Source organism: Cyanistes caeruleus, chromosome 2 (assembly GCF_971803275.1).
Source record: "Cyanistes caeruleus chromosome 2, bCyaCae1.hap1.1, whole genome shotgun sequence".
NCBI classification, from domain to species: Eukaryota; Metazoa; Chordata; class Aves; order Passeriformes; family Paridae; genus Cyanistes; species Cyanistes caeruleus.
This window is the reverse complement of record NC_141702.1, coordinates 24,763,337-24,790,823: the sequence shown is the minus strand read 5'-3', so window position 1 is coordinate 24,790,823 and position 27,487 is coordinate 24,763,337. Positions and strand designations below refer to the sequence as shown.

General features: G+C 36.1%; 1 protein-coding gene across 1 annotated transcript in view; it reads left to right on the top strand.

Annotated features, from left to right (window-relative positions):
- Positions 1-27,487, top strand: part of COL21A1 (collagen type XXI alpha 1 chain) — a 125,411-nt gene that overhangs the window by 53,167 nt on the left and 44,757 nt on the right. Inside the window, exons 2-10 of the mRNA XM_023922468.2 lie at positions 3,274-3,393; positions 5,292-5,843; positions 10,372-10,540; positions 10,661-10,877; positions 12,214-12,387; positions 13,324-13,401; positions 17,063-17,071; positions 18,517-18,600; positions 20,725-20,787. Coding sequence (XP_023778236.2) covers positions 3,306-3,393; positions 5,292-5,843; positions 10,372-10,540; positions 10,661-10,877; positions 12,214-12,387; positions 13,324-13,401; positions 17,063-17,071; positions 18,517-18,600; positions 20,725-20,787 — 1,434 coding nt within the window. The 5' untranslated portion in view covers positions 3,274-3,305. The remainder of the gene's footprint in view (positions 1-3,273; positions 3,394-5,291; positions 5,844-10,371; positions 10,541-10,660; positions 10,878-12,213; positions 12,388-13,323; positions 13,402-17,062; positions 17,072-18,516; positions 18,601-20,724; positions 20,788-27,487) is intronic.

Below are 27,487 nucleotides of genomic sequence, written 5' to 3'. Positions count from 1 at the left end.
ATTTTGTGGAGTTGGGATATAGCCAAAGGTTTGCTCCTGCCACCCTATACATCACTAGACTTACAAAGCCTGAAGTTGGTTGGGGGACTCTGTCCTTTTTAAAGTGGAAAAAGTAAACAACTATGAGGATGTCTTGAAAAATACAGTAACACGTGTGCTATTTCTCCACTAATACTCTCTCAGTCTACCACCCTTTACTTGAACTGGATGCAACATCTGTGTATTTATTGAGTAACCCTGTGTGAATTTCTCCTACATCAACTTGCTTATATTAAAAGTGGGTTGGTATAACTGAGAAGTGGGAAAGCAGTTCTTTTTGTTTTCCTGGTTACGTTTGGTACAACCACAAACTAATAACTAGGAATAATTTGGAAAAAGAGGCCAAAAGTTTTATTTAAAATATTCATTCCTGGATTGGGTGGTTTTTATGTAAGTTTCAAGTACCCTTTTGTTGCCTGTTCAATAATTACGGTGTTGACAAGATACAGCAGCTGTGTCTCTGGAGTTGTTGGTTTGGCATCTCTTTTGACTGTTAAAAGTGCTGTGCTATAATATTATTTAATTTCTAGTAAATTGTGCATTGGAATCCTCATTATCTGGTTGGTTAAGCTCTGGTTTTATCCTTTTAATTCTGATTTCTATTAATAAGTCCATTTTGGCCTGCAAAACATTTATTTTGGTTTATACTTAAAATGAACTTCTCAAGTACAGGTTTTGTTGAAAATTAAATAGAGGGTTCTCACAAATGGAAAAAATGATCTGTCAGTGTAATACAGTTTGATTCTGTGAATCAGATAAGCTTTTTAAGACAATTATTTTACTAATTCCTTTTAAGAAGTGTAGGTTGGACCATGGTTTTCTCCAAAAGAAATCTTGCTGTGATGTGATGTTTTTCAACATTAAGAATGTGCACTGAAGGCTGCTGTAGTATTCCTGATGTCTCTCTGTACCCCAGGACAGCCAGCAAATGCTGCTTTCACATGAACTCTCCCACAATGAACTATTAGTGTTTCTGTGGAGCAGCTCCTTCCCTGAGAGCTTCCTTGCACTCTCCTGCTTTCCCCTTCCCTGTCTGAGCATCTGCCTGTTCCTGTAGCTTGTGTCATTCCTGCAGATCTGGGAGGCTCATCCCTGCAGGTACCAGTGGGTAAGTGCTTGCTGAAGGATGAGCAGAGAGGAGAGGCTGAGGTGCAGTTTAAGGAAGGCATTTGTGGTTTCTGCAGGGTTGGTGAAAGGAGAGCAGAGCCAGTGAGTAGGATCCCAGTGTCCACACCTGACCTGAACTATCTGTGCTCATGACTCAGAACACATTCAGTTCACATTCAAGGCAGTGTGTTGTAAAAATATATTTTTTTTTAATTTAGCGTGCTGTTTTAATTTCATTAAAAAGTTACAGCATTTAAGGAAGCTGGCCCTGTACTCACATTTTAGTGAAGGCTGATAGCAGGGAAGCCACTAAGTTTCTTGTTTTCTGTTTTCCTTTTACATAAATTCTGTGGGTGTTACATAAGGAGCCATTTAGACAATCACATAGTTGACAAACAGCAAAACTTAGTTGATGTTCTATTTTGTAATTAGTTAATGTGCTATTTTGTTCAACCTTCTTTTTCAAAACTGTTCCTTATAATTTGTTTGTTTCTTTTGGGTTGTTGGTTGAAGGGATTAAAAGGATTTTATGTTTTTTAGGGTCAGCTTTGTGCGTTTTTATATCAGCTCTCTGTATTGTAGTTTATCTGGGGTTTTTTTTTTCAGTTATAGGCTGACATTCTCCTGATACTCTAAAAGCACGCAGTTGTCCTTCAGGCCCCTGCTGTTCAAGTTCCCACATAGATTTAATTTAATGTCTTATTCTTTGATATTGCTCAATTTGGTCTTATGAGAGACGTGTTTTACCCTACAGTAAATACGTGCCACGGAAAAGGCTGGAAGAGATTTTAGAATGATCAATTGTACAAACCGCTACCAAACCAAATAATCTGTGTGAATTGTCTACCTTTACTATGGTAATATTTTTTCACATATTGCAAGCCTAATACTTACACACAGTTTCATAGTTTAAAGTAAATCCTTTTTCAAATAGCTGGAATAAAAAACTGCCACTTAATCTGTTTGAAGGAAGGTGATATCCCAGTATTTGTGTAGCAGAACTGGAAAAGCAGATCTTACATCCTATCCCATAGACCCCAAGGTGTGTCTGATTTCTTACCCATTCCGACACAAGGTAATATGAATAACAAAATACCGCTCTACTTTGCAATTATCTGTAATCTGAAGGAGAGATTTAATAGCAGAATAATTGCAGTTTTGCTTTATTAATTTGGGGAATTACATTAGGTGGGAGTAGCATTTCCTGGAAGTTGACTGCTCTGCAGTGAAATTAATTTACCCTGAAAATTCCATTTTACATTGAAGGATGAGATGGGAGAATACAAAAGACATTCAGTATGCTTTCTTTCACAGTCTTGAAATTAATGGATCTCTAATACAGTTCTCCAAAAATGTACCTTTTACCACTATGTTTTTTTCAATAAACATAGTGAATAAATATTTGTTAATTAAAATAAATTAGTCAAATAACATTTTTAACAGCAATATGAGATGAAAATTGCATGTTTCCTTGACAGGGGTTATAGTTCATTAACCATGATGGCAAAGGAGACATAAACAGGAAAATAAAGCATAAGTTGAAGATGTTTGTCATTTATGTAATCCTGGATGTTACAGTACACAGTCTGCAGGGCTTGGCTCTGCTGGGGGAGGGCTGAGGCTTGCTGAGACTGACTGCTGGTGTCAGTCCTGGGGTAGAGGAGTGGGAATTGTCCCTGACTCCCCAAAGTAGCCAGGTGTGTGGGTTGAGACTGAAGTAGCCCCTCCCTACCAGTACTGATAAATAAACACTTGCAATATTTTGGATATGTTGGTCATGTCTTTTGATAACGGCCACAGAGTGGATAGTGGGATAGTGTTTGGACAAGTGTGACTAGGAATATAACCTACTCATGAATGTGCCTAGAAGGGGAAGTGTATAAATGCACCTTGAGAGAAAACTGAGCTTCCACAAAAAAGTGTGGTGAGTGTTGTTGATTTGAGAATCTCAGTTTTGGGCTTACATGGCTGACTTGTACTTTTTGAGTTCATTGCAGGGTGGCCACATCTGATCTTACCGATTTGATTCAGTGATGTTCCTCTGACACAGTTTTTAAACTGCAGAAGCTTGGATTTTTTTTTGTAATATAATAACACTGTATTTTCTTTTTATTTTTCTCTATCTAGTTTTGTATCAAGACCTTGAGAATAAAATACACATGGCACAGATTGTAACATTTTTTCAGATGCTGTTAGTTCTGCTACTTCATGATTATATCTCAGCTGAAGATGGTGAAACAAGAGCAAGTAGGTCTTAATTTTTGCATTTCAGATATGTGCAACTTCAAAGCATGCCTCAAATTTTTGGTATCCGTTTTGGTGTTCAGATGTACCCTTCTGTTGATGGTGATTTTATTCCAATATAATTTTCCTGGTGAAAATCCCATAATATATGAAAAATAGGTTAAATATCTTATTTCTTCATTAGGAAGGGAATGTGTTTATTTGTGTCTTGGAAATGCCCAAGGGGGCAGATGGAACTGTAAAGCTCCATCCGTAAGTCTTGATTTAATATTGAGTCCTGAGTATTTATATTTTCATTGCTTGAGAAGTCATATTCTGAATAGCTTGGTGTTATGTGAGAAGCTAAATAAGGAGCAGTAAAGGTTCTGTGAGAGGAAGCTAACTCCAGTTCTGGGACATACCTTCTTGCACATTCTTCAAAATTAGCATCTCAAACCCCACCAAACCATTTTTATACTCTAAATCTGGTTTATAGAAAAGAAAACATCAAAAGAAAGTAGCTTTCTTAAAGACAAAGTGACTGAATAAAAAAAGTGTAGAAGACTTGCCTCTAGCAACAGTGATACTTCCAGGGTAGATCTTTTTCCTCTAGTTTTGCTCTCAATCCATCAATTTTCAATATTTTACAACAAACCCCATAAAATTCCTCTTTGTCTTCAGAAAGACTTTAATTTTCAGTCTACCTGGTCTAGGAGTGAATGAATACTCTGCTTTTAGCAGAGTCTAATGATAATGAGTCCCTCCCAACAGAAATTACTTTGTGATTCATATCCCTGGCCCACTGAGCAATGAATTCAGTGTGCCCTTTGATCCTTCTCCCAGTGGAGAAGGATCTCTTCACCACCACCTGCATTGCAAAAGCATTTCTCCAGCAGATTGTGGCCACTTGCTTTCAGGGAATGTGAAATCTTGTCTGGACCAGAAGTGTCTGTAGGCAGATTTCAGGGTAAGGCAAAGCTCTCCTTCCTGTGGTGGAGCTGCAGACTTTGAAAAAACAAAAGACAGTAAGCCCCATGACCTCATGTGCCATAAGATCAAAATAATACCTCCTGCTTTTGGCCATGTCCTTGACACCTCATGTGTTAGTTATCAAATCTTCTTTCACAATCAATGGAAGGTGATTCCCTCCTTTAGAAAGTTATTCCTTCCATCTGAGAATGGGCATGTAGCATGGATAGGATTTTTCTATGCTCGTGTCTATCCATGGCCTGTAGTTGGCAAAAACTCAGTTTATGACTACAGCTAGGAGAGCTGAATCCATGCCTAAGTCATCATGCAGTTACACTATAGTTATTAAATGCTTACGGGATTCGATATTCTGGAGGTTGAGCTCATTCACTGAATACTTTTCATCTGTAAAAATCAGAATATGCGACCAGCAACATTCAATTGAGACTCAGGATTTTATAAAACTAGTTCTGTAAGTACCATGCAGCAATGTCTACGTCAATTAAAATGTATTTTTAAGAGGATTCTGGAGTATTCAGGCTATAGTCTTCCTCTGCAGTGTGCTTGGTTTGCTTATGAAAAAGAGTTTTTATGTTTATCATCTCTGTAGATGAGATATGAAAAGACCTGGTTCCTCTCTATTTATTGAATGGAATGCAATTGCCAGCTAAGGAACTGAATTCCAGAATTTTTCATAGTTGTTTTTGGTGCTAATGTAAAAACCAGAAAATGGTGTGGCTTTCAAATACCGAGCTGGGTCTGTGTAGCTTACACAAACAATCTTACACAAATTTGCCTTCATGAACTCTGCTAATTTCTTTTCAGCTGGAATGTGTTTGTCAATATAGATCCTAATATAAACACTAATTGATAGGAAAAACATTTCCTGTGGAGGAAGAAAGTGAAAGTGTTCATTAAAATGTTTGTTTGGTTTTATTCTTTTTCTTTTTAAGGTTGCAGAACTGCTCCAGCAGATTTAGTTTTTATCTTAGACGGCTCTTACAGTGTTGGCCCAGAAAACTTTGAAATAATAAAAAGTTGGCTTGTCAATATTACAAGAAATTTTGACATAGGGCCAAAGTTTATTCAAGTTGGAGTTGTCCAGTACAGTGATTACCCTGTACTTGAAATTCCCCTCGGAACTCATGAATCCACTGAGAACCTCATCAGGGAAATGGAGTCCATACACTATCTGGGAGGAAATACAAGAACAGGAAGAGCTATTCAGTTTGCCTTTGACCATCTTTTTGCAAAATCTTCACGATTTTTAACAAAAATAGCAGTTGTTCTCACTGATGGAAAGTCCCAAGATGAAGTCAAAGATATAGCAGCAGAAGCAAGGAAAAATAAGATCACTTTGTTTGCAATTGGTGTTGGCTCAGAAATTGAGGAGGATGAACTTAAAGCTATTGCAAATAAACCTTCATCAACTTACGTATTTTATGTTGAAGACTATATTGCAATATCAAGAATTAAAGAAGTTATAAAACAAAAACTCTGTGAAGGTAAGTTATTATAAAATATTTTAGGTTTGCGAAATGTAGTTTTGTACACATATTTTTTAATTTCACAAGCAGAAATGTAAGTAATGTAAGATAAGGGACCTGATACTCTTTACTATGATCTTTATTTTTGATCTTGTTTGTGGAAATTTCTCCCAAAATGTTATTTTTTCTGTTAAGCAAAGAGGTATATCTGGGAAAGATACAGTGTTTTAACATAGTATGTGTTTGATTTCAATATGTATCCTTTTCCCCTAAGCCAAATCTTTTTTCATTGATAAAGTTTAAAAACACTTAAATATTTTAGCAATTCTCTTAGTGCTGAGAATATAGAGTTTACTTGATTGATTTCCTAGTTGCAACTGATACTCATGCACAATCCAGCATTTCTTCTAGAGAGGTGAGAGGACAGACTGTCATTACAACAGGAATTCTTCTGAATATGTACTTCTAGTATTTACTGAAAAACCCAGAAGAAAGACTCCTGTCAGGAATCATAGAATTGTAGAGTGGTTTGGATTGTAGGGGACCATAAAGATGACCTAGTTCCAGCCCCTTTGCCATGGGCAGGGACACCTTTCACTAGATCAGGTTGCTTAGAGCCCCATCCAGCCTGGCCTTGCACACTTCCAGGGATGGGGCATCCATAACTTCTCTGGGAAACCTGTTCCAGTGCATCACTGCCCTGAGAGTAAAGACTTTCTTCCTAATATCTAATCCAAACCTACCCTCCTTCAGTTTAAAGCCATTCTCTCTTGTCCTGTCACTACAAACCCATGTAAAAAGTCTCTCTCCAGCTCCCTTGTAAGGTTGTTCCTTTAGGTACTGGAAGGATGTCCTAAGGTCTCCCCACACCCTTCTCTTCTCTAGGCTGAACAACCCCAACTTTCTCAGCCTTTTCCCACAGGAGAGAGGCTCCAGCCTTCTAATTCACTTTGTGGCTTCTTCTGGACTTGCTCCAGCAGATCCACATCCTTCTTATGTTGAGGCCCTGAGCTGGACACAGCACTCCAGGTAGGGATTCATAAGAGTGGAGTAGATGTCTGGAGTTGTAGCAAGCAGTTATGATGTTTCTCAGAATAATTTATAGAAGAGTTAGCCAAGACCAGCATTGTAAAGCAATTCTTTCATTTTAGAATGCTAACAGCATTAATGCAGAGTTTTCTGAAATTTTGTAAAACAATGGCTTTTTTTTAAGTATAAAAAAGACAGCAAGTTGCTTCTGAAATGTATCACTCAGACTCTAGTATGTCAGTGTTTTTTTGTGAATGTTTTGTTATCAAGAATTGATGCAAGTCCTATTTCAATTGTACCATATTTCTGTACTTACTAAAGTGAGTGAAAAATAGATTTTGTTTGCTCTCACTTTGAGTATCAACTTCATTGAAAAAATATGGTGATACTTTTGTTGAGGATATTAGTGTTTATTTCTTGCTACATTAAATGAAAATCATAGTTATTCCTTGTGGCTGATGTAGTAAGGTGGTCAGTCCAAAAATTAAATCAGCTAAGTAGAGCAAAATTCTTTAACAGAACTTCATGCAGGGAGAAATTCCCCTAAATAAACATTAAGTAAACATCGTATTTTCTTTTTTGCTAAAGTTTTAGAAGAAGTTTTAGAGTTTAAAATTTTAGAAGAATCATCAAGATGGATTTTCAGCTTTCAGCATCAAGTTAACTAGTATCCTTTAAATTTCTTCTGTGGTATTTCACATGATTTATAGCAGTAATCTGTCAGTGTTGACTATTTATATAAAGTGTACTTACTCTTTCACTTTAAGTGACCCTTTGCTTTATCTCTCTTATGTCGTGCACATCCCTTGTTTTAGTATTTAGATGCTTCTCTTGCAGAGAAGCATTTCTAACCACAATGTCTTTAGCAGGTGAACTCCAGGACTGATAAACTGGAATTTGTATAGCTAAGTTGTGCATTATTTTATCTATTTATTTATTGATTTATTTAATGTTTATCATCTTGTTAAGATTCACTTTGACTGAGGGAGAGGAAGTTCCATGAGGGATGAGCAGCAATGGTTTGGCTGTGATCAACCATGTGAAACTGTCCAAAAATTTTGCAATTCTCTCTTTGTGGTCTTTGTGTCAATGCCTAAAAAAATGCTAGCTTTGACTCTAAGGAGTTTTAAAATCCGTTCCTAAGTTAACGTATATAAAAGACCACAGGGGCAGTATCTCTTTTCTGGACAATGGAGGCTGAGGTCTGGGGGTTCTTGGAGCAAGTATTGCTCTTGGGAACAGGCTTGCAGGTGGCGGGATCTAGTGTGCCTTTTGGGGACTCTAGTGTTTGTTTTAGAGTACATCAGGGGAAAAAAGACTTCCTGAACCTGTCATCCAGAATTGAACCAAATATTTTAGGAATATTAAATATTTATTTATTCTGAAAGTCAAATGTTCCTGTACTATCAATATGCTATAGGAAAAAAAAAAAATAGTGTGTCAGGAATATATTTTGAAAGAAAAACCAATGCAGACCTCAGAATTTTGTCTGGAGGATGCAGAGAAAAGTTGCTTTGTCAAAGATACTTAGATTTAACATCATAAAGTTATTGTATGCTTTAGGAAGGAAAGTAAGCATCTAAAAACTATGTAAAAACACTAAAAGGCAACAAGATTTCAGAAAAGGCTAGAGAGTTGAACGGATTGGTACTATGGACTGGAAATACAGTGCCATTTCCAATGGAAGACAGCTCTCAATTTTACCACTGATTTCTCCATGCTGTACTATGGCTCAGTTATCAAAATAGTCCTGCCAGAAGATTATCCACAAGACCCAGACTGGATCTACCTGACTGGGAATGTTTCATGTAATTCACCAGTGTGCCACTGGAAAGGAAAAATAATTTCTTAATGTGTGATTTTACACGTGCTTAATTTGTTTGGTTGGTATTGGTTTGGAACAGTTATTTTGGCCCTGATCCGTAATAATGGCCCTTTGACATAAAGTATTCCTATTATATACTATCATATAGTATTCTATTTCTGCCTTTAGTTTTTAATTTTACACCAAATAAGAGACCCTGTACTTGTCAGTGTATATGTATGTGATTATCTGTAATCTGTTAATTGTGATATGTCCATTGTCCAGCTTTGCAAAAAATTAGTTGAGAAAAGAGTTCCATGATAACAATGCACACCTGAATAAATCTGAAAAAAGTGCTATTACTCTTACTTAATAGCCTAAGTATGTTGACTTAAATCTGTGTTTTGAGAAGAATGAGAAGTTTTGTTGAACTTCGTATTTCTTTTTCTTTTTTTAAGTATTCAGGCAGTAGACATCTTAATTTCCAAAATGTGGGCAGTATAATTTTTTCTTGCAGAACAGACAGATAATTTATTTTTAATTTGGAAGTCAGTTGTCATTTTGCTGTGGGAAGGAAAATAAAACTAAGGGGAGTTCAGGCGGCTTCTTGCTGCTGCCCTGAGTACCTGTGACATGTCCCCTTAGGATGGATTGTCCTTTCCAGCGACAGGCTGTGCAGAAAATTAGCAGAATTTTCTTAGAGCATATATATCCTGTCTCCTTCACCAGAATGGGGTAGCTTCTGACTGCCCTGGGGTTGGTTAGAAAGGGAAGTCATGCAGTGTTGCTCATATTAGGAAAAGAAGCCAGTCTAGACTTTTGAGCTGATAATTCCCTGGAACAGAGACAGGAGTTTTGCAGCCCATAGCTGGTCCAGATGGTGATAGAACTCACCACCCTTTCTTTGGAACGTATTCCTAACCACTTCCCTGTCTATGAACTGTTGCTTTTCTGAAGAAACAGTGGGAAATTAATAATGATACTTACTGTAAACAGTTTAGCATAACTTTAATAAAACAAAAAGCTTTCTTTTCATTGATTTGTTACCCTTATGTTTGTTTTAGTATTAAGTTTCACTGTCCTATCTCTTTGTTTGTTTGAGACAACTTAGGTCCACTGTTTTTGTTTGGATTATTTTGTTTAAAGATTATTAACCAAAATAACGTGCAGCTAACTTACGCTTCCACAGAAAATATATCACACACTGTTTTTCCAGTGAAAATAACTTCAAGCAGATTTCAGTGTAACAGACAAAACAACTCAGAGTCCATTTTGAATTAAATAAAATGAAAATAAAAGAGATAATTTTAACTTTGTTCATTTTCCAACTGATTTTATAGTTGGGAGGGATTCAAGTTGTTAGTGCATTTTGGAAATTAACATCTATAATTTTATATAATTTTGGAACCATGCAATTTTAGAAATGAAATTCAATATATTTATTAGCCAGATGTTGCAATACACTTTAACTACAATTAGTGAAAATTCAAAATAGCATGTGAGTGTAATTGCAGTAAAATATGACATCTTAATATTCTTGCTTCCAAGTCCCTGAGGATCCTGCATACCACTTCTCTCATGTTGTACTTAACTGACAGTTCTCAGTTCTCTTTTCTTTCTTGAAAGGCAGATAAAAAAAATTGGGTGGGAGGTTACTTTTCTTGGAAGTTTTAAGTCATATTTTGGACTGTACTTGCCTTTATTACTTTGCAGAATCTGTTTGTCCGACAAGAATTCCAGTGGCAGCTCGAGATGAAAAAGGATTTGACATTCTTGTAGGATTAGGTGTGAAGAAAAAAGTTAAAAAGAGAATTCAAATATCTACTACTAATGCAAAAGCTTATGAAGTAACCTCACGTGTTGATCTCTCAGAATTAACAAGGTATTGAATTTTATAAATATGCTTCTATATTCAGTACGGGTTTTTTTGTTTCTTTAAGTGAGAAGATTTATATGAATGTTCAAGTACTGTCTTGTTTTTCTACCCTTCCCCCTTATTTAGGAATGTGTTTCCAGAAGGTCTCCCTCCATCCTATGTGTTTGTTTCCACTCAAAGATTTAAAGTAAAAAAGACATGGGATTTGTGGAGAATCCTGAGTCTAGATAAGAGACCACAGATAGCAGTCACTGTTAATGGAGAAGAGAAAACACTATCATTCACTACAACAAGTTTAATAAATGGCACACAAGTTATTACATTTGCTGCACCTCATGTAAAGGTAAGGAGTATGTCACTATCATGCTGGATTACATCTTTAAGTACCCATTATTCCAGTATTTTCCTCTTTGAAGAAACTAGTTTTACTGTTTTCTTGTACAATCTGAAGGTCGTCTTTCAGTCTTTCTTCAATAATTTCCGGTGAAGTATTCCACTCTCCTAAGAAAGATTGTCTTAGCTGCAGATGAGACAGAGGAATGGAGATTGAATGACCCTATTCTTGCATTTGTAGCAGGAATATGTGCAGAGATTGTCCTTCCTGCCACAGGGAGTATTACTTAAGTGAACAGAGTGGGCTAATTCAGCAGACAAAGACTGGGAAAGATTTGCTGCTGGAGCACTTCATGGCCAAGGGAGTTCAACTTTTCTGGGAAGCAGAGGCCTGCATTCAAATCCCTACTCCAAATCAGGCTGAAGGAATTTTAAATATAAATCCTTATAGAAGGAAGGACTCCTATCCAAGGAATACGTCTTAACTACTAAGCTTTTTCTAGGCAGAGGTATTTTAGTCTTCTGTTACTGGATGGAGAGTTTTTTCTTTTTCTTTCCAAATTTCCTCTACCTTTTAATAATTATTAGTAGGCAAAATATTTTTTTTTGTTTTTTTAAGAAGCTATGTTATACTTGATTTACTGGAAATTGTTGGGAATTCAGTTTCAAGTTAATAATCAATTTGTATTTATCTATTCCTTGGAGCTGCACAGACAAATCAATCTTATTCATGAAGTCTCAGCTATCCATGAACTTCACCATGAAAACACAACTTTTGTGGGTTATATTGTTTGTTTGTTTGTTTTTGTTCCTCCATGCTTGACTTGCTGTTATGGAGAACAATAATGTAATGGAATTTTAGACCTGTGTGTCTCTAAACACAGTATAAATATTAATACACTCTTAATGAACATTTTTCTTTAATAAACCTTTATGATAATTTATCAGTTATCAATTTATCACAAGTACCAATTTTATTTCACCATGATGATCTGAAGTGTTTGAGACATTATACCACTGCTGATAAACAGACTTCTGGATGCATATATTTAACAAATACAAGTTTGAGCATGTTCAAGGTCATAGATTTAAAAAAATCATCTATGTCAGTTATAAAATAATTCTGAAATAGGGATTAATTATTACCAATTGTAATATTTTCAACTACAATATTATTTGGCAATACTTTATTTGCCTATATAATTTAGAATTATTTGTATATAAAACCTGCAGCCTTGATCATCTCGACTATTAACAACAATTTGATTATAGAAGTGCAATTTTATCGTTTATTTAAATTGTAGGCATTTTGTTTTCAACAGTGCTGTTTTCTTTGTTTTTCTTAGACATTGTTTGATGAAGGCTGGCATCAAATTCGTCTCTTAGTAACAGAAGACTTTGTAACTTTGTATATAGATGGCCAAGAAATTGAAACAAAGCCATTACATCCTGTTTTAGGTATTTACATCAGCGGCCTAACCCAAATAGGAAAGTATTCTGGAAAGGAGGAAACGGTACAGGTAGGCATATGCTAATACTACAATAATTCAGTAATTCTGTTGTAGGTTAACATTGCATTGGTGGCTTCTTTTTTTTGAGCTTACTCTTCTAACTTAGAGGAGATTGAGATTTAGTATACAAAATTGTAATAGTTAAGAGAGAATAAAGATCAGGAGGACTTTGCACAAGTGATGTATTCTGTGACATGGATGCTTAACTGGTCTCACTGATTCCAAGGAAAATATTGATGCAATGTGGTTGCCTGAATTTGGGAAACAGTGTCTCAAAGTACGGAATTTCCTCTGCTTGACATTTGCATCTGCTGTCCTTCCATCAGTGTATGTATGGGTGATGCTGGTAAAAGAGGAAAATGTTGGTCAAGTTTCTTTCTCCTTGCTTTGCAGTCATGATAGTTTATGCTAGAAAACCTGACAGTGATTTCATTTTGTTTTGGAATGTAGTGACAAAGCAGAATGGCAAAACCTTTTGTTTACCTGATGCCAGTGTTTTTATTCAATGCTTTTTAAAGATTTATATTGTATACTAAACATGTAAGTGTTAGGGATGCCGTCAGATGCTTCACCAGAATTTACTATTGCTATATCTAATATGTGCAGGTCTGTGTAGAAGTATCTTCCCACATCTGTTAAGGTAAAAAGAAAGGTTGGGCTTGCCTGTGCTATTATCTTGTTTCCTTTATGATACTGGCAGCCAGTGTAGTTTGTGTTTCGTATGTTTGGATTAATTCCCAGGGAATATGGATGGTGATTTCTGTTATTTTTAAAACATTCTTGGATTGATTATTTTTATTTAATTAATTCTGTTACAGTATTTTTACTTGCTTGCATATATTAATAATTTTGAGTAGCCTAAAAATATTTCTGTATACTTAATTGATATTTAACTGTAGTGAATGCTAAGAGCTCTAAAAGAGTCTTTTATGTTTTGAATTACAGTTTGATATACAAAAACTGCGAATCTACTGTGACCCAGAGCAAAATAACCGAGAAACAGTCTGTGAGATCCCAGGATTTGTGAGTATGATAGATGAACTTTTGAGGACTAATTAGCATTTTTTAAAATATCACTGTTTAAAGCTGACTTAATGAAGTTTTAAAATAAGTTATACTACATTGATTCAGCTGATGCAAACACGTTTGTTACCTTTGCAATATCAAGTGACACGGACCTTGTCTGTTTTCAGCCTTATTTTCTCACAAAGTTTTTTACAAGTTGTTTTAGTTTAGGTATTTAATGGTGTAAATTCGGTATATATGAGTATAGAAGGATCTCAGAATTCTCTCTTAAAATTTCAGATTTTAAGCATTATAGAATAATAAAACTCCTAGGTATTTTCAGTGTAAAATTCTTTAAATATGACTTTTGAACTTTTCTGATATATTCCTTACTACTTGTCAGGACATATAATCTGTGAAATTTTGGTACATAACCAGCAAATCTGTATATCTAAATCATCTTCTCCCATTAGAAATATCTGTGCTGAGAAATATCACTAAGGTCTGTGATAAATATCCCATTATTTGAAATGTTGCCACAGTTTGAAGAAGTATTTTAAGTACAGACAGAAATTTATGACTTGATGATTCATGTACACAATTAGCAAGTTTATGGGGACCCTTTGGCCCTCTCGGTCATCTTACAGTTAATTTTGCACTGCAATGTAAAACATATACAAACAGATTTGGAAACTAGTCGTGACTGACAGAGCAGGATTTAAGGATTCAGTTCCCATCTCAAAGCATAAGCAAGAGATTGATTTAAACATACAGATTCAAAATACTCTCCTTTGTTTGGTGGCTAAAACAAACAGCTAAAGATTATCAGCTACCAGTGTCTTACTATGTATACCCACATTCTTCATGTTGTGATTTGATTTAGTAGCATTTTGCTGGTTTGACAATAGAACCATTGAACCTCCAGCATCCACATTTTCTTTTTTGGTCAGACTGGCACATATTGCCAGCAAGTCTGTTTTTTTATTTCTTTTTCTTTGGGGCCAGTGTGTTGATTGCATCATTATTAGGGCTTTTTCAACTTTCAATCAAGCAGCAAGTAGGTGAATGGATTATTAACTGTTTTGAACTCTGACTCAAGAACTAACAGGTGCAGGAGCACTTGTAAAATTAGCTTTGAATCTTGAAAAAATAAAGTATATGGCCATTTAATTGCGCCACATATCTTTTTTCTCTTTACAAATTAAAAGTAGGATATGAAAAGTAATCAAATGAAAAATATTTTGCATAAAGAAAGCAAGCACTAAAAAGTGTTTCCTATCTTATGTTCTCTGCAATTTATCAAGGAATTGAAGCCAAAAGATTGCTTTTCACCATTTTAGTTTCACTGTCTGTTTTTGTAAATTAAATCTGGACTTTGCCCATGAAGTTCTGGATTCCTTCAGAAATTAAAAATGTTGGATGATCTTCAAGGAGGAATATGTGGTTTGTGGTTGTATTCTGTCAGTGTGGTTGTGTCAGAGTTCCTGAAATAAGCAGAGGCTTTTTGTACTAATTACAGCCCAAATTAATCCCTTTTCCCAGAGATATCTAGCTGCATAGTAATTTTAAGATGATCTTTCTATGATCCATCGGAAATGCAAACTTTCCCTAGGGGTTGCTTAAGCTGAAAATTGAACACAGAGGAAACTGGGACAGGAACTGATGTCTAGAGAGGCTGACCTGGAACAGAGGCTAGACAGATTTAGAGGAATAGAGCAGGTATTTATTAAAAGGCCTTTAAAGGGTACACCTTGGGTGGTACAAGAGCCTGGCCGGGGCTCTGCCCAAGGTGGACCCAAGATGGACACGATATGGACTTTGCTGGCATGATAAAACTATAAAAAGCCTAGCATGTTCTAACTTGTCAAAATATTTGTCCTCACATATATAAGATATCAGGCTTGATATGAACTTCTTATCAAAGTGTGGGCGCTCTGTTGGCGGGCTGGGCTGTGCTCTCGGGACTGCCGCATTCGCTCCCTGTCTGTGGTCTCTGCCTGGGGCCCGCGGGCTGCGGCCGAGCGGGGCCTCCCCTGGCACCGTGAGCGGTGGCGGGCGGGTGTGCGGCCTGTCCCGGCACAGCCCCAGGGGGACTTCGAGCTCATCCAGCACATCAGTTCTGGCACGCCGCAAAGGGACTGAAGGCATCTGGAAAACCCCCTGGAGCAGAGGAACACCCGGCTCCTGCCCCCTCACTCCTGCTGGCACTCCCAGAGAGGCCCAGCTGCGGTCCAGGAGGTGTCAGAGCCCAGGAATCCTCTGGTCTGGCACAGAGGCACGCGAGTAAGTGAATAAAGGTGGTATTCTGTTCCAGCACCCGAGTTAGGTGTTAAGAGATCTCTTGTAGTTTTGTTTAGTGTGGAAGGACCCTAGGGGGTCCAGGTGGAGCTGCTTTTGCTCTCCATCTCTTCTGCTGGAGTAGGAGAGGGTGTTCTCTGCGGTAGCAGAGCTCCAGCACTGGAGTGGTGAGAGTTGGCCTGAGGCCAGCGGTGGTGCAGCGGGTCAGCTCCAGCGCTGCTGCTCTCAAGGTTTGGAGTCCTAATCCCATCTCATTCGTGCTTGCACTCTGTCTTTCCCTGGTTACTTACTCATAAGTGTTAAGGTGAGGTGTGTATTCTCCTGTGAGTATAATAGCAAAATTCCAGCCCTTTAGGGTTAGTATTGAAAAACTGGGGAGGATTGAGCAGCGGAGAATTTTTGCTTTTTAAATCGAGACTTACCAGGCTCTCAGAAAATACGTGGCCAATGTATGAACTAGACAATGATGAGACATGGCCTGAATTTCGTAGCTTAGATAAGAAGTTCATATCAAGCCTGATATCTCATATATGTGAGGACAAATATTTTGACGAGTTAGAACATGCTAGGCTTTTTATAGTTTTGTGTCCATCTTGGGTCCACCTTGGGCAGAGCCCCGGCCAGGCTCTTGTACCACCCAAGGTGTACCCTTTAAAGGCCTTTTAATAAATACCTACTTTATTCCTTTAACTCTGTCTAGCCTCTGTTCCAGGTCAGTCTCTCTAGGCATCATTCTGTGTATGAAATCTGCAGTGACTACATACATTAGAATATTCCTGTGGACAGTGCATCTAATGGTGCCTACTAAACTAGTAAGGCAGACAATTTCATGATTGTACTGCTGAAGTATTTGGGGTTGGATTGTTCTGTGGTGTTGCAGATACTGGAACAAAAATCAGTTGATAGCAGAGTCTAATGCAGTCACAGGAAAGCGAGAAAAAGCCAGCCTTGCCTCTGTGCTGCTCTGTGTTTTCCCAGATGCTGGATTCAGGCAGAGATTTCAGAAATATTTTGGTACATTCTCTGACATGAATGAACAAGCAGAGGATATTTTTGATGAGAAGTTACTTCTGGTAAAAGGTTTGACTCAAATCTAAATATTTAGCGTGTAAATACTGACATGGTTTAGTATTAATTTTGCCATTACCTTTTAAAAATTGCTACTCCTATTGATAGACCCTTAAACACAGTTAACTAAATTAATTTCATATGCATTAATAGCATCTGCACATAAGTCTCAGAAAGTCTAAACATTTGAATTACAATTTCTTGACAGTTACAGCTCAGAAGTTATGATTGGTTTTGATAGTGTTTCAGAATGAATGGATTTTCTTTTTAGAAATATTGCTGTACTCTCAAACTGTGTTTCTTCTTGTTTCAGAATGGAGAGGTAGGCTTGGTCCTAAGCTACTCGAACTCAGTTTAAGGTAGTATTTGACTTTTTATAAGCTTCTTACTATTCTAGGTAATACACACTTTGTTTTCAAAAGGGGACAAAGATTTGCTAAGCATAAGAGTGCTGGACTTCCCTTGCTTGAACTCCAGTCAGTAGACAAATTAAAAGTAATTTTTCTGAAAAAACACATGTTTATTAGGATAAATGGTCTGATTTTTCCCCCAGTTCAATTCAGTTGCTGCTATTTGCAAGGGAATGGGGGATATGCATGGTCAGGTAGCTGTTGCCTGCATTGTGCTGATGGGAACTCCCTGAACAGGAGCTTATCTGAAGACTTAACTAACCCTTAGACTTCCCTAACCTTACCTGTAACTCCCAACTAGCACCATTGCAAAGGAAACATGGTTTGTATTTTGATCAATCTTGTGACTCTGAAGAATAATTCCATTCAAGAAACATCTTAAAAGGTGTCATTATTCTAGAAAATATGAATAAAGTACTGTGGAAAGTTTTAGATAATTAATTTAAAAATCTCTTTTTTTTTAACTTGGATTATTAAATTTTTGCCTTTTCATAGGTCTAAGAACTTTCTGGGTTAGAGTTGATGGGTGAAAAAGAATTTACTGAATCTAATTTCAACATAGAGATTTAGTACAGAGGTACTTGATTTAGTAGCTCTCCCCTTTCCTGCCTGAATAAAGCACTGAGGTTTCATGTGGGGCTTAATGGTGAGAAGTAAATATCACAAAACCAGAAGGAAATTCTAGAGGGTTATGTGATCTGGCATGTTTAGTGTTTAGTGCTGCAGGGAGCATGGTTTGGTGGAGGTTATCTAATGGTCGTTGTAGGATGGGCACTCTTGGGACCAGGACTAGTGACCTCTAGGAGTCAGTGGTAGAAGCAGAGTCCTGCCTCTCCTCAAGTAGCTTCATAGTGGAAGGAACACATGCCTAGGAGGTAGGAGACTTGGGGTTTATCTTCTTTTCACTACACATGATAGCATGCCAATGGTTGGGATTGTTAGACTATACATATTATGTACTGCATCATTCTACATATTTTTTGATTAAATTGCTATATTTGAGAATTGATCACACTTTAAATTCTGAAAATAGATTAGCTAGGAGAAGCAACTTTCATGTTGCAAGATTTAAAATTATCAAACTATTTGGCCAAATATTTGTGAAAAAACAAAGTTACAGGTATCAGCCCAATATCAGTACTTACTTTTTAAAATTTTTATTCTGGATAAAATGATTTTGTGCATGGAAAGTAGTTGGAGGGCAATATTCAGATGAGCAGAAGTTCCAGCTGAACAAGGGAGTGAATGCCAAGACCTAAGTGAAAGGCAGCCTAAGGAAAGTCAGCATCACGTAGTGTTCCGATGTTTGTTCGCTGCCTTTGGCATGTGTGCTGATGGCTGCTTTCACTCTTGGTAGTGCATGAATGGTCCCAGTGACGTAGGCTCAACACCTGCCCCCTGCATATGCCCACCAGGAAAGCAAGGACCTCCAGGCCCCAAAGTAAGTCTCTGTTCTGTCTTGTTGAGTGTATATGACCTGTGTTTCCCTGCTACTCTTCAGCAAATGATGTTGCACTGTTAACTGTTTGAGGATGAAATGATTTTCTAACAAAAGTCTTTTAATGAAGAGTAGGGTTTCTTCCTTCTTTGTAAAAGAATGGACTAGATGCTTACTGGGAGAGTTGCACATTAGCTATGCTGATGACCTCCTTTCTGTGTTGATGTAGAACTAAACTGAGAATTAGACTTGAGTTGCAGAAGTCTTATATGGGAAACTCAAATCCCCAGTATTTGTATTAGTACCTTTCTCAATAACTGTGCTAAGCAGTGTTTACAGAATTTTTTATAAGTGCAGACAAGAAAACCCCAAATCACTTTTCTTGCATTAAGCAAATGAATAAAAACCTCTGTTGTCATCATAAAAGAGGTTGCAGCATGCTGTAGCTACCTCAAATCAAAGGGCTTCTTGATACAGTGGAAAAAGTTTCTGATCAGGGAATTGAAGTCTGCCACAGAAAGATTATTGTTATTGTTCCATGTAAATTGAATTTCTGTGGTCTTTGACCTTTTTTTATTCTCTTTTTACCATATTAGAGAAAAAAGGAGGGAGAGAGAATGAAGTATTTATAATTTTAAAAGAACTGAAAACAGCTTCTTCTAAAGGAAGAAAGGATTATGAAATTCCAGAACTCAGATGACATATACCTATTGCCTTATGTGCAATTTTTCAGCTACAATACACTGTAATTTTTCTTTGGGATTAATTGAGTAGTACAGGTGACAGGATGGTGCCTAACACAAAAGGCTGCAGAAAGTGAAAAGGAAGCAAATTTATGGTTGAATAGGTTATCTAAAATACTATATCTTATAGTATTTATGAACTTTTGAATACTGGACTCTAGAACCATATGAATTTAAACTTAATTTTTGTGTTTGTGATATTAATGGAGTAGAAGAAATAGAATTAAATCAAAGAGGTTTCAAAATACAAGTAACTGATATTTTGAGCTTTTCAAGTTAAAAGCACAAAATTTCACAGTTAAATTGTATATTTGAAAACAAATTTATTTTTTGCTCAAATCCCAAACCTGGACTTCTTAATTTGAACAGTTATCCTGGGTAACTTACTACTAATTTAGCAAATGATAACTGTTACGCTTTTCAAAAACTATATTATTCTATTCACATTATTCTATTCTATCCACTTAGTTCAGCATTGCACTTCTGAGGTTTATATGTGAAACAATGTTTTTTCACAGTCACATTAAAAGCTAGTTTCCTGTTTCCCTTCTAATGTTTATTTCCCTATTTATAACAATTCTGCAGTTGTAACTGCCCCACAGGTCTGTTGATGGTTCAGGCTGAAGAAATAAGTACCTGCTTAACACCCCTGCAGAAGTAAAATGATTTAGAGGTCAAGTCTTACTGGAATTTGCTGGGTTCAAATCAAAGCTGTTAGTAAAATAGAGACAGTCAATACTCTAGGAGGGTTTACTGAGTAGGATGTTAAGTTCCCGCTTTCTCGCCATGAACATGAAGCCGTGGCAAGCATTTCTTTTACTTTAATCTGATTGTAACAGTGATTATCAAATAATTGCAAAGGACCTTTAAGAAGAAATGTAAAAAGTATATTTTTTCGACAGCAATTGATGTGTGGAGAGGAGTTAATTATTTTGCATGTTTTAATCCTGGCTCTTTCCTTTATTGCTTTTATCTTCAGAATTAGGTTCAGCTAAGATTTCTTCAGAAAAGAGCTGCTTCATTAATGAAGTTTTAGTAAAGATTATTTGATAAAAAGTGTTTCTATTTCTGTTCATTAAAGTGTTAAAGGACTAGAAAGCTTTTAAGTTGATGGGTCAAACTTGTTCTGTAACCAAGTGTGGACTCACTTGTCCAAGTACTGCCCAAGAAGTTGGGGAGAATTTCCCCCCCTGCCAAAATCAGTTCTTTTTCACTGTAGGAATTGCTCCTCAATAGTAGGTCTCTGGATTTGTAGGTAAATATAATAAATCTATCTATCTATCTATCTATCTATCTATCTATCTATCTATCTCTCAGATAAAATAATCTTAACAGTTTTAAAATGCTTATGTGTTTTGTGTGTTCATGTGTTGCTTCTCCACAGGGTGACCCTGGACAGCCTGGGAATCATGGTTATCCTGGTCTGCCTGGTCCAGATGGTAAGCCTGTGAGTACTAAACCTTAGTCATATATTGTAAATGTAAAACTAACAGGAGAAAAAACATGGAACACTGATACCAGATTTTTGAAATTTAGATGATTTTGTCTACATTTGAAACGGTGAATGTCATTTAAGCACTATCTCTATGTAACTGTTGTATGAATATGTCAATCACATAACTTTTGTTTCAAGGTAAAATACTGTAAATATTAGAGTTGGGTATACTGTTCTAAAGCAGAGAACAGGTTATGAATGCTCCTGTTGGTCTTTGCATTACTTTTCAGCAGTTATGTTGCTACCTTCAGTCTTTACTCCTTAAGAATTTATTCACTAGAAAGCACTTTGGATCGCTTGAAATCCTATCCATTTTTTTTAGGGCTTTCTCCTTGGTTCATATAATTTATCTCTGTAAGCTACCTACAAGTAGTCTGCCAAAATATGTAGGTATATATGTAAAATGTTAAAAATATAAATATTTTTTAGTTCCAAACTGGTTCATATATCTGGCGATTCCATTTGTAAACAGAGTTAGTTTAACAGGAAGAAAATAGATGCTGAAAACAAAAAATGTAATAGTTTCTAAAAATTGAAGATTTCCCTGTTTTAAAATATAGGACTTCTAGGAGCATGGTTAACCCTCATGGTCCAGATGAGCAGCGTGTACATGAATTTTCATCAGTCCACAAGCAAATGTGATATAAAATGTTTTTATGCTTTTGCTCTTAAACAGCTTTTGGTAGCTATTAAATTTAGGGGCTTTTTGAACAAGAGCTAGAGAAGACAATCTCTATTGAAACTATCAGTGCTTTAAAATACTGCATTTTGATTTTCCACAATCCTGAAAATACAGGTTTTAAAGTATTCTAAGACAGGGAAGTGTATTTAATCAGAATAACTTTTCAATTGATAATTGGTGGTTCTTAAGCTTATGAAGAGCAGTTCTGATCTCCTATAAAAGACTGGTATACAAACTGAACACGGGCTTGCGTGGGAGGTGTCCATCACAGTCTGACTATGCTGATTTCTGGAAACAGATTTGAAATATTGATAAGCATAGCAGAGCTGCCTTTACTTCAGCTAAGTCTGATACTTTTCAAAGTAAAGCGATATCATGTAAGCTTTAATGAAGGCAGAATTGATTGGATATTGGAAATGGCAAGGGAAATGGCAGTTTTTCTTCTCTCTTTAAACAAATAGATTAAGACTTCATTTCTTAAGCATCTGGTCAGCTACAAGAGTACTGTTATAGAAATTATGATTCTTTCATACTTTAATGAACAGGTTTCCACTTCAAGGCTATCTATCTTCCCATAAACACTGGCATTTGTAACAGCAGGAATAATGAAGGAGAAATAGATTGATACTGTAGACCTACTATAACTTTGTAATCTGGCAGTAATGGCTTATTTTTTTCTGCAGATGAGTCATAATGTGCATAGATGGGCATTCTCTAAACATAAAAAAGATTACCAGAGTATTTCAGAATGAAAATCAAAAAGCTCCACTACAGGATAAATTGTATCACTTTGCTGAAGAACTTACTTGAAGTGCTTGCAGCTAAATCCTATAGCTTTATTAACCGAGGAATGTTTCTGAAATATCAGTTGTAGTTTTTGCACTTGTTCTTTGTGAAGACATAATTGCAAAACAATTAGATCATCTGCACCTTTTGCCAGGACATTATTTTTCCTTACAGTCCTTGGGTGCATTCCAGGCAACCTTTTAGCTGTGAATGGTGAGAGACCCTTTAGATCCACTGTACAGGAAAACAGATTCCTCTCTCTGTCTTCTTCTTTCTATTTTACTTGTGTGTTGGCTAATATGACTAACACATTTTTTGTACTGTCAGTGATTTTTTTGTTTGAGGAAACTTCACTCATCTGAATCTTTTTAGTTTCATGTCCTGGGGAGCTCTGAGAAACAAACTTTTAATTCAGACAGCACCATAGGCTTACAGGTAGTTGTGTAGTCAGTCTTGTTTAATCAAATGGCTTTTGCATGAAAAGCTTTTCCTGAAAAGTCAGTCTTTTCTGTTCCCAAGCACATTTTTATGTTCTTCTCTAAAGTCTTTCCAGTTTGGCTATCTGTTATTAATTTTCTTGGAAGAGTGTAACTGGTCAACAAAATGTTTCTTCCTCTGAGAAAGGTTTTAGGCATGCATTTGTATTACTATATGAAACTGATTTTAGAGTAAAACATATAATAAAATTTAGTTTGTTTGTGGGCTGGGTAGATTGTTCTAATACTTGATGTTAGTTTTAGTCCAGAAAAATTGAAAACAATTCCTATTAATACTGTCAGTCTTACCAGAACATAATTGTTTACCTCATGTTATCCAGTAAAATTGTCCAATATTTGGGGAACTGAACATAAACATGACTTATTTTCATAATTTCTTAAATATTTATTTTTTTTATTAGTTTTGATTAGAGTAGCTTTGTTTTTTCCTTTAATTGCCACTTCTGTTTATGTTCTGATACATACGGAAAAGATCAATTAAAGGAACTGTAAAAAAGTGTGAAAGGGAGAAGCATAAATAATGAAAATAAATTTTTTCAATAATAAAAAATAATTTAGAACCTGAAATTATTAAACTGTCTCATCAAGAGAAAAGCACTGATAAATAAGTGCAAGGATAAAAAACAATATTTGAGTCTCAAATGGAATTCATTTTCATGAACATTATTAATCAGAAAGAAGCAGTTGGAGTGATTGCTGGTCCTGGAAGCACTCAGCAGCCTAACTGTGTGGTCACAAAACCATTTTTTTATTCCAAAGGATGCTTTGTATGTAGTGGGGAAAAACTCAATTTAAAGGAAAAAGTAAATTATCAGAATATATGCAGTGATCACTTGTGGTTAATTGAGGTGATAGGTTATCAATCTGTTGACAGAAATTTAAAAAATCCACCCATTTGTCAATTTTGAACTATGAACCATGCAGCTGGCTAATCTGGACAATTTTCAAGTATTCCATCTAGTTTCACTCATGAAAGTTTGGAACAATTTGCCTTGCCTTTACAGTATGTACAAGAAAATAAAATAAGAAATGAGAAAAAATAAGCATTTTACAAAAAAAAATATTGTGAGACTAACTTTATTGATACAAGCAGATAAGGAGTTCATAAGGTATCAAAAGCCTCGCATAATAAGTAATTTCTGATCATTCCAATATATGTTTTAAAAGATTATGGAACATTATTACAGCTGTATTACCTAGATTAATATTTGGTGACCAACTGGAGGCCAAATCTTTTATGATGTACTTACTATAATAGCAATGATGAGCTATTTCAGCAATACTTTTGGAAGAAAAATGGGTAATAGTTTCACATATACATAGAATTCCCTGTGCTACTGGATGTCTTGACTGGGATTTAAGTTGTTATAAACTCTGCAGCTACTTTTCTCAGAAAATTTTCGTAGACAGAACTGATAATTCAGCTGTGAAGTGCTGCTCTCAATTCCAGGAAAATACGTGTTCTTCAGTAATACTGTGGCCTTTTTATTGTTAGAGGAAATCTTTCTGCTCTGTTCTGATACAGTCATGTAATGCCTTCCCTGACACCCACAAGTCTGGAATCAGAGTGATGCCTGGTGCTGGCTTGTGCTGCAGAGACAGCTGTAGAGTTCAGACAAAACACCACATCACTACCTGCAGCAGCTGCCAAAGGCAGAGGATATGATAAGGATGAACATCTAAACAGTTAGCAGGAAGTTGGACTCCCTTGGTACATCATCCTATCTCCCAATAGCCTGAAGCTTGGGAACTTTTAAAGCTGGATTTACAATATTTTATTTAATGATCTTGTTGGTTTTTTCCTCTGTGCTATTTGAGAACATTGTGTTTAGGTAAAATATACTGCTAAGGGCTCTGAATTATGAAAGCCTTGGCAGATGATGGAGTAGCTAATGGAGAAAAGTGTAATGAAATACAGAAATAATAAACATGGATAGGTGTCTGCATAATTACAACAATTTCTGTTCTTTAAGATGTAATGTATTTCATGAAAAGAGTTTGAAGCCTTGTCTTGTAATACTTTAGATAGATGTGCTTTAAAAATTTTCTGCAAGAAACTACCACAAGAGGTCTGAAGACCTTTCAGAGTGTTTTCCTAACACCAAGTTAATTTTTCCTTTTGCAGTTGAATTCCATTATGCTCAGTTACATCACCCTAAATAGTTCTTTTTAGTTAGTATTTACAGTCCTTGAATATCTTTAGGCCATTACTGTTCATTTCTGGTTCCTTCCTAGCCAACTTGAGCTTGCTTACTTCTCCCTTTGTCTTTCCCAAGCAGTCTTGTGTTCATACCTTTGTTGTTGATGTTGTTCATTGACTCCAAAAGCTTTCCATTACAGGAGTCTCATTAACTTATCCATACATCCTCTCTTTTTATCTTTGTTATGTCCCTATCAGATGGGATATGCTTCTGAAAGCTGTCTGAACTTTTGTCCTTTAGACATGCAAGTGCATTGAAGATACACTTCTGAGGCTTCCTCTGCTACTGCACCCAGTGTTCTTTGGAACTAATACTCATTATATGTCCTTGCTCAAGTTTTTCCCTTATAGGCAAACTAAGTTTCTTTTTCTAATAAGGATGATGACAGTGTTGCTAACTGTTGGTGGCTTTTATGTAAGTTCTTTGACCTAAGAAATGTGTTCAATCTTTTTTATTAGAATTGCCATTTTCTTTAAAATAGTGCTGACTGACAACATTGATGAAGCGTTATATGTAGGTGGGATTCACTTTAAGACACATACATTTAGTATTTAAATGGGTACAGAGACACAGGGTGTCTGGATTCTCATAATAGTCAACAGGTATTTAACTAACATACCACAAAAAGTATGGGATTTTTTTATGCTGTAAAGGTATTTTGTCTTTCCCATGCTGCAAGACAATTAATGCCTCCCAAATATTTTGTTCCACTGTCTTCTAACACTGTGTCTTAGGAGTCTCAATGGCAGGAGCTGCCTATATTTAGGCAACTGGATTCTAAACTGAGTATCAAACTCAGTGTTAACTCTAGTACTTCTCATACTATTTGTGTGTCTTCTGAAGAGTTCATGAGAGAAGATTAAGCTCAGATAAACAATACTTTTGGTGGCAAATTTAGTGTGTTCACCCTATTTGAAAGAGAACCTTCAGTCCTGAACTCATCAGTTGAAAAGGGAATTTTCACTTCTGTCCCCTTTACATAAAATGGCAGCTATGGCACTGCTATTCTTGCAGTTACGTACATATGTCACACAAGTACTCCTACCGAAGGCTTTGTGATTAGGGAAAAAGGATTTGAGCTGACTTTAGTGAAAAAAATTTGTTGGCATTACCATGTAGATTGATGATCCATACTGCAAAAGGAGTAGTGATACAAATATATGAGTATTTTTTATGAAACTTGGTGGTTTTACAGAAGGTGTTTTTTAACTTGCCCAAATAATTGCTATGTTATTTGTACCAGATAGTGATTCTAACTTCTGTGACTTTCTGTGAATTTCCTTTTGAATCTTCTCCCTTCCAGCTTTCCATTAAAAGAGCATATTGACAATGTGTTTGATTTGTATTGAAATCACATTACAATATTTAGCTCTGAGTTAAATATTCAGTTTTGTAAGCTGGAAACTGTTCTGCTCTCCTCCATTCATCCTGTGATTTTGAAATTCAGTTCAGCCAGGAAATTGTCCTCTTCTACTTCTTCCCCTGCTCAGTTAGAGGGAGAAGGGAAATTGCATTACAGAGATCTAAATTATGAAATAAAGTTTTATTTGTATAGAATTATATCCTCCAGAAAAATCATAGCAATTTTTTTTTTTTTTTTGAGAAGAAAAAGATGGTTAAACTTTCAGAGGCATTTTTTGATTTGGTGAATTGTTTCAGCTACCCAGAATGCCTGTAACCACTCTGGGGATACTATACCATTTACAGTTAAAGCTGATTTTGCTAGAATTGCCTTGAGCACTAAAAGTAAAATGCTTGATAAAGGATCCATGTATGACAGAGACCTAGAATTCTGTTTACTTCTATATTAAACATTACCAGCTGGCTCATCGGGCAACTGCTCAAATGTCTTTTGGGAAGAGGGCACAGCAAGGACTCTCTTGAACCCAGCAAATAATTTTAGCTTAGTTTATTATTCCTAGGAAGCTCTGACTGATTTAAAGAAGAAATCAGACAAAGAGATTGTCTCCCTTGTACTCCTTTTTACAAGTGTGGAAATCACCTTGAAACCCATTTGGAAATAGAATTATTACTTCTTTCAGTTCAAATCAAGATCAGATTTTGGGTATTTGAAATTGGATAGCACATTTAATGGGATTTATCAAATTTAGTTTTGTCTGCCTATGAAATGTCTGAACCAAATAGCCTCAGAGTATTATAGAACAATTTCTCTTCCTGTTTCATATGTTTTCTCATAAAAATCCTCTTGGTATCTCATTTTGTCCACTGCAAGGACATTCTTTTAAATGAGCTATGTAAAATTCTTATTTTTAAGTAACTTGCCTCTCTTAAGCGATTCTTTAAAGCCCATACAAATTTTGCATGAAAACTCTCTGTCTTTGTTGTACTAATTGAATCAAATCTACCTAAACATAGATATATATTTTGGTTTCTGTAAAGGTTCTCTTGTTCTGCCAGTGTTGATTTCTAGTAAAGCATTCCTGAGATTCTCTTTCTAACTCATGAATTATTTAGTATTTCTTTCT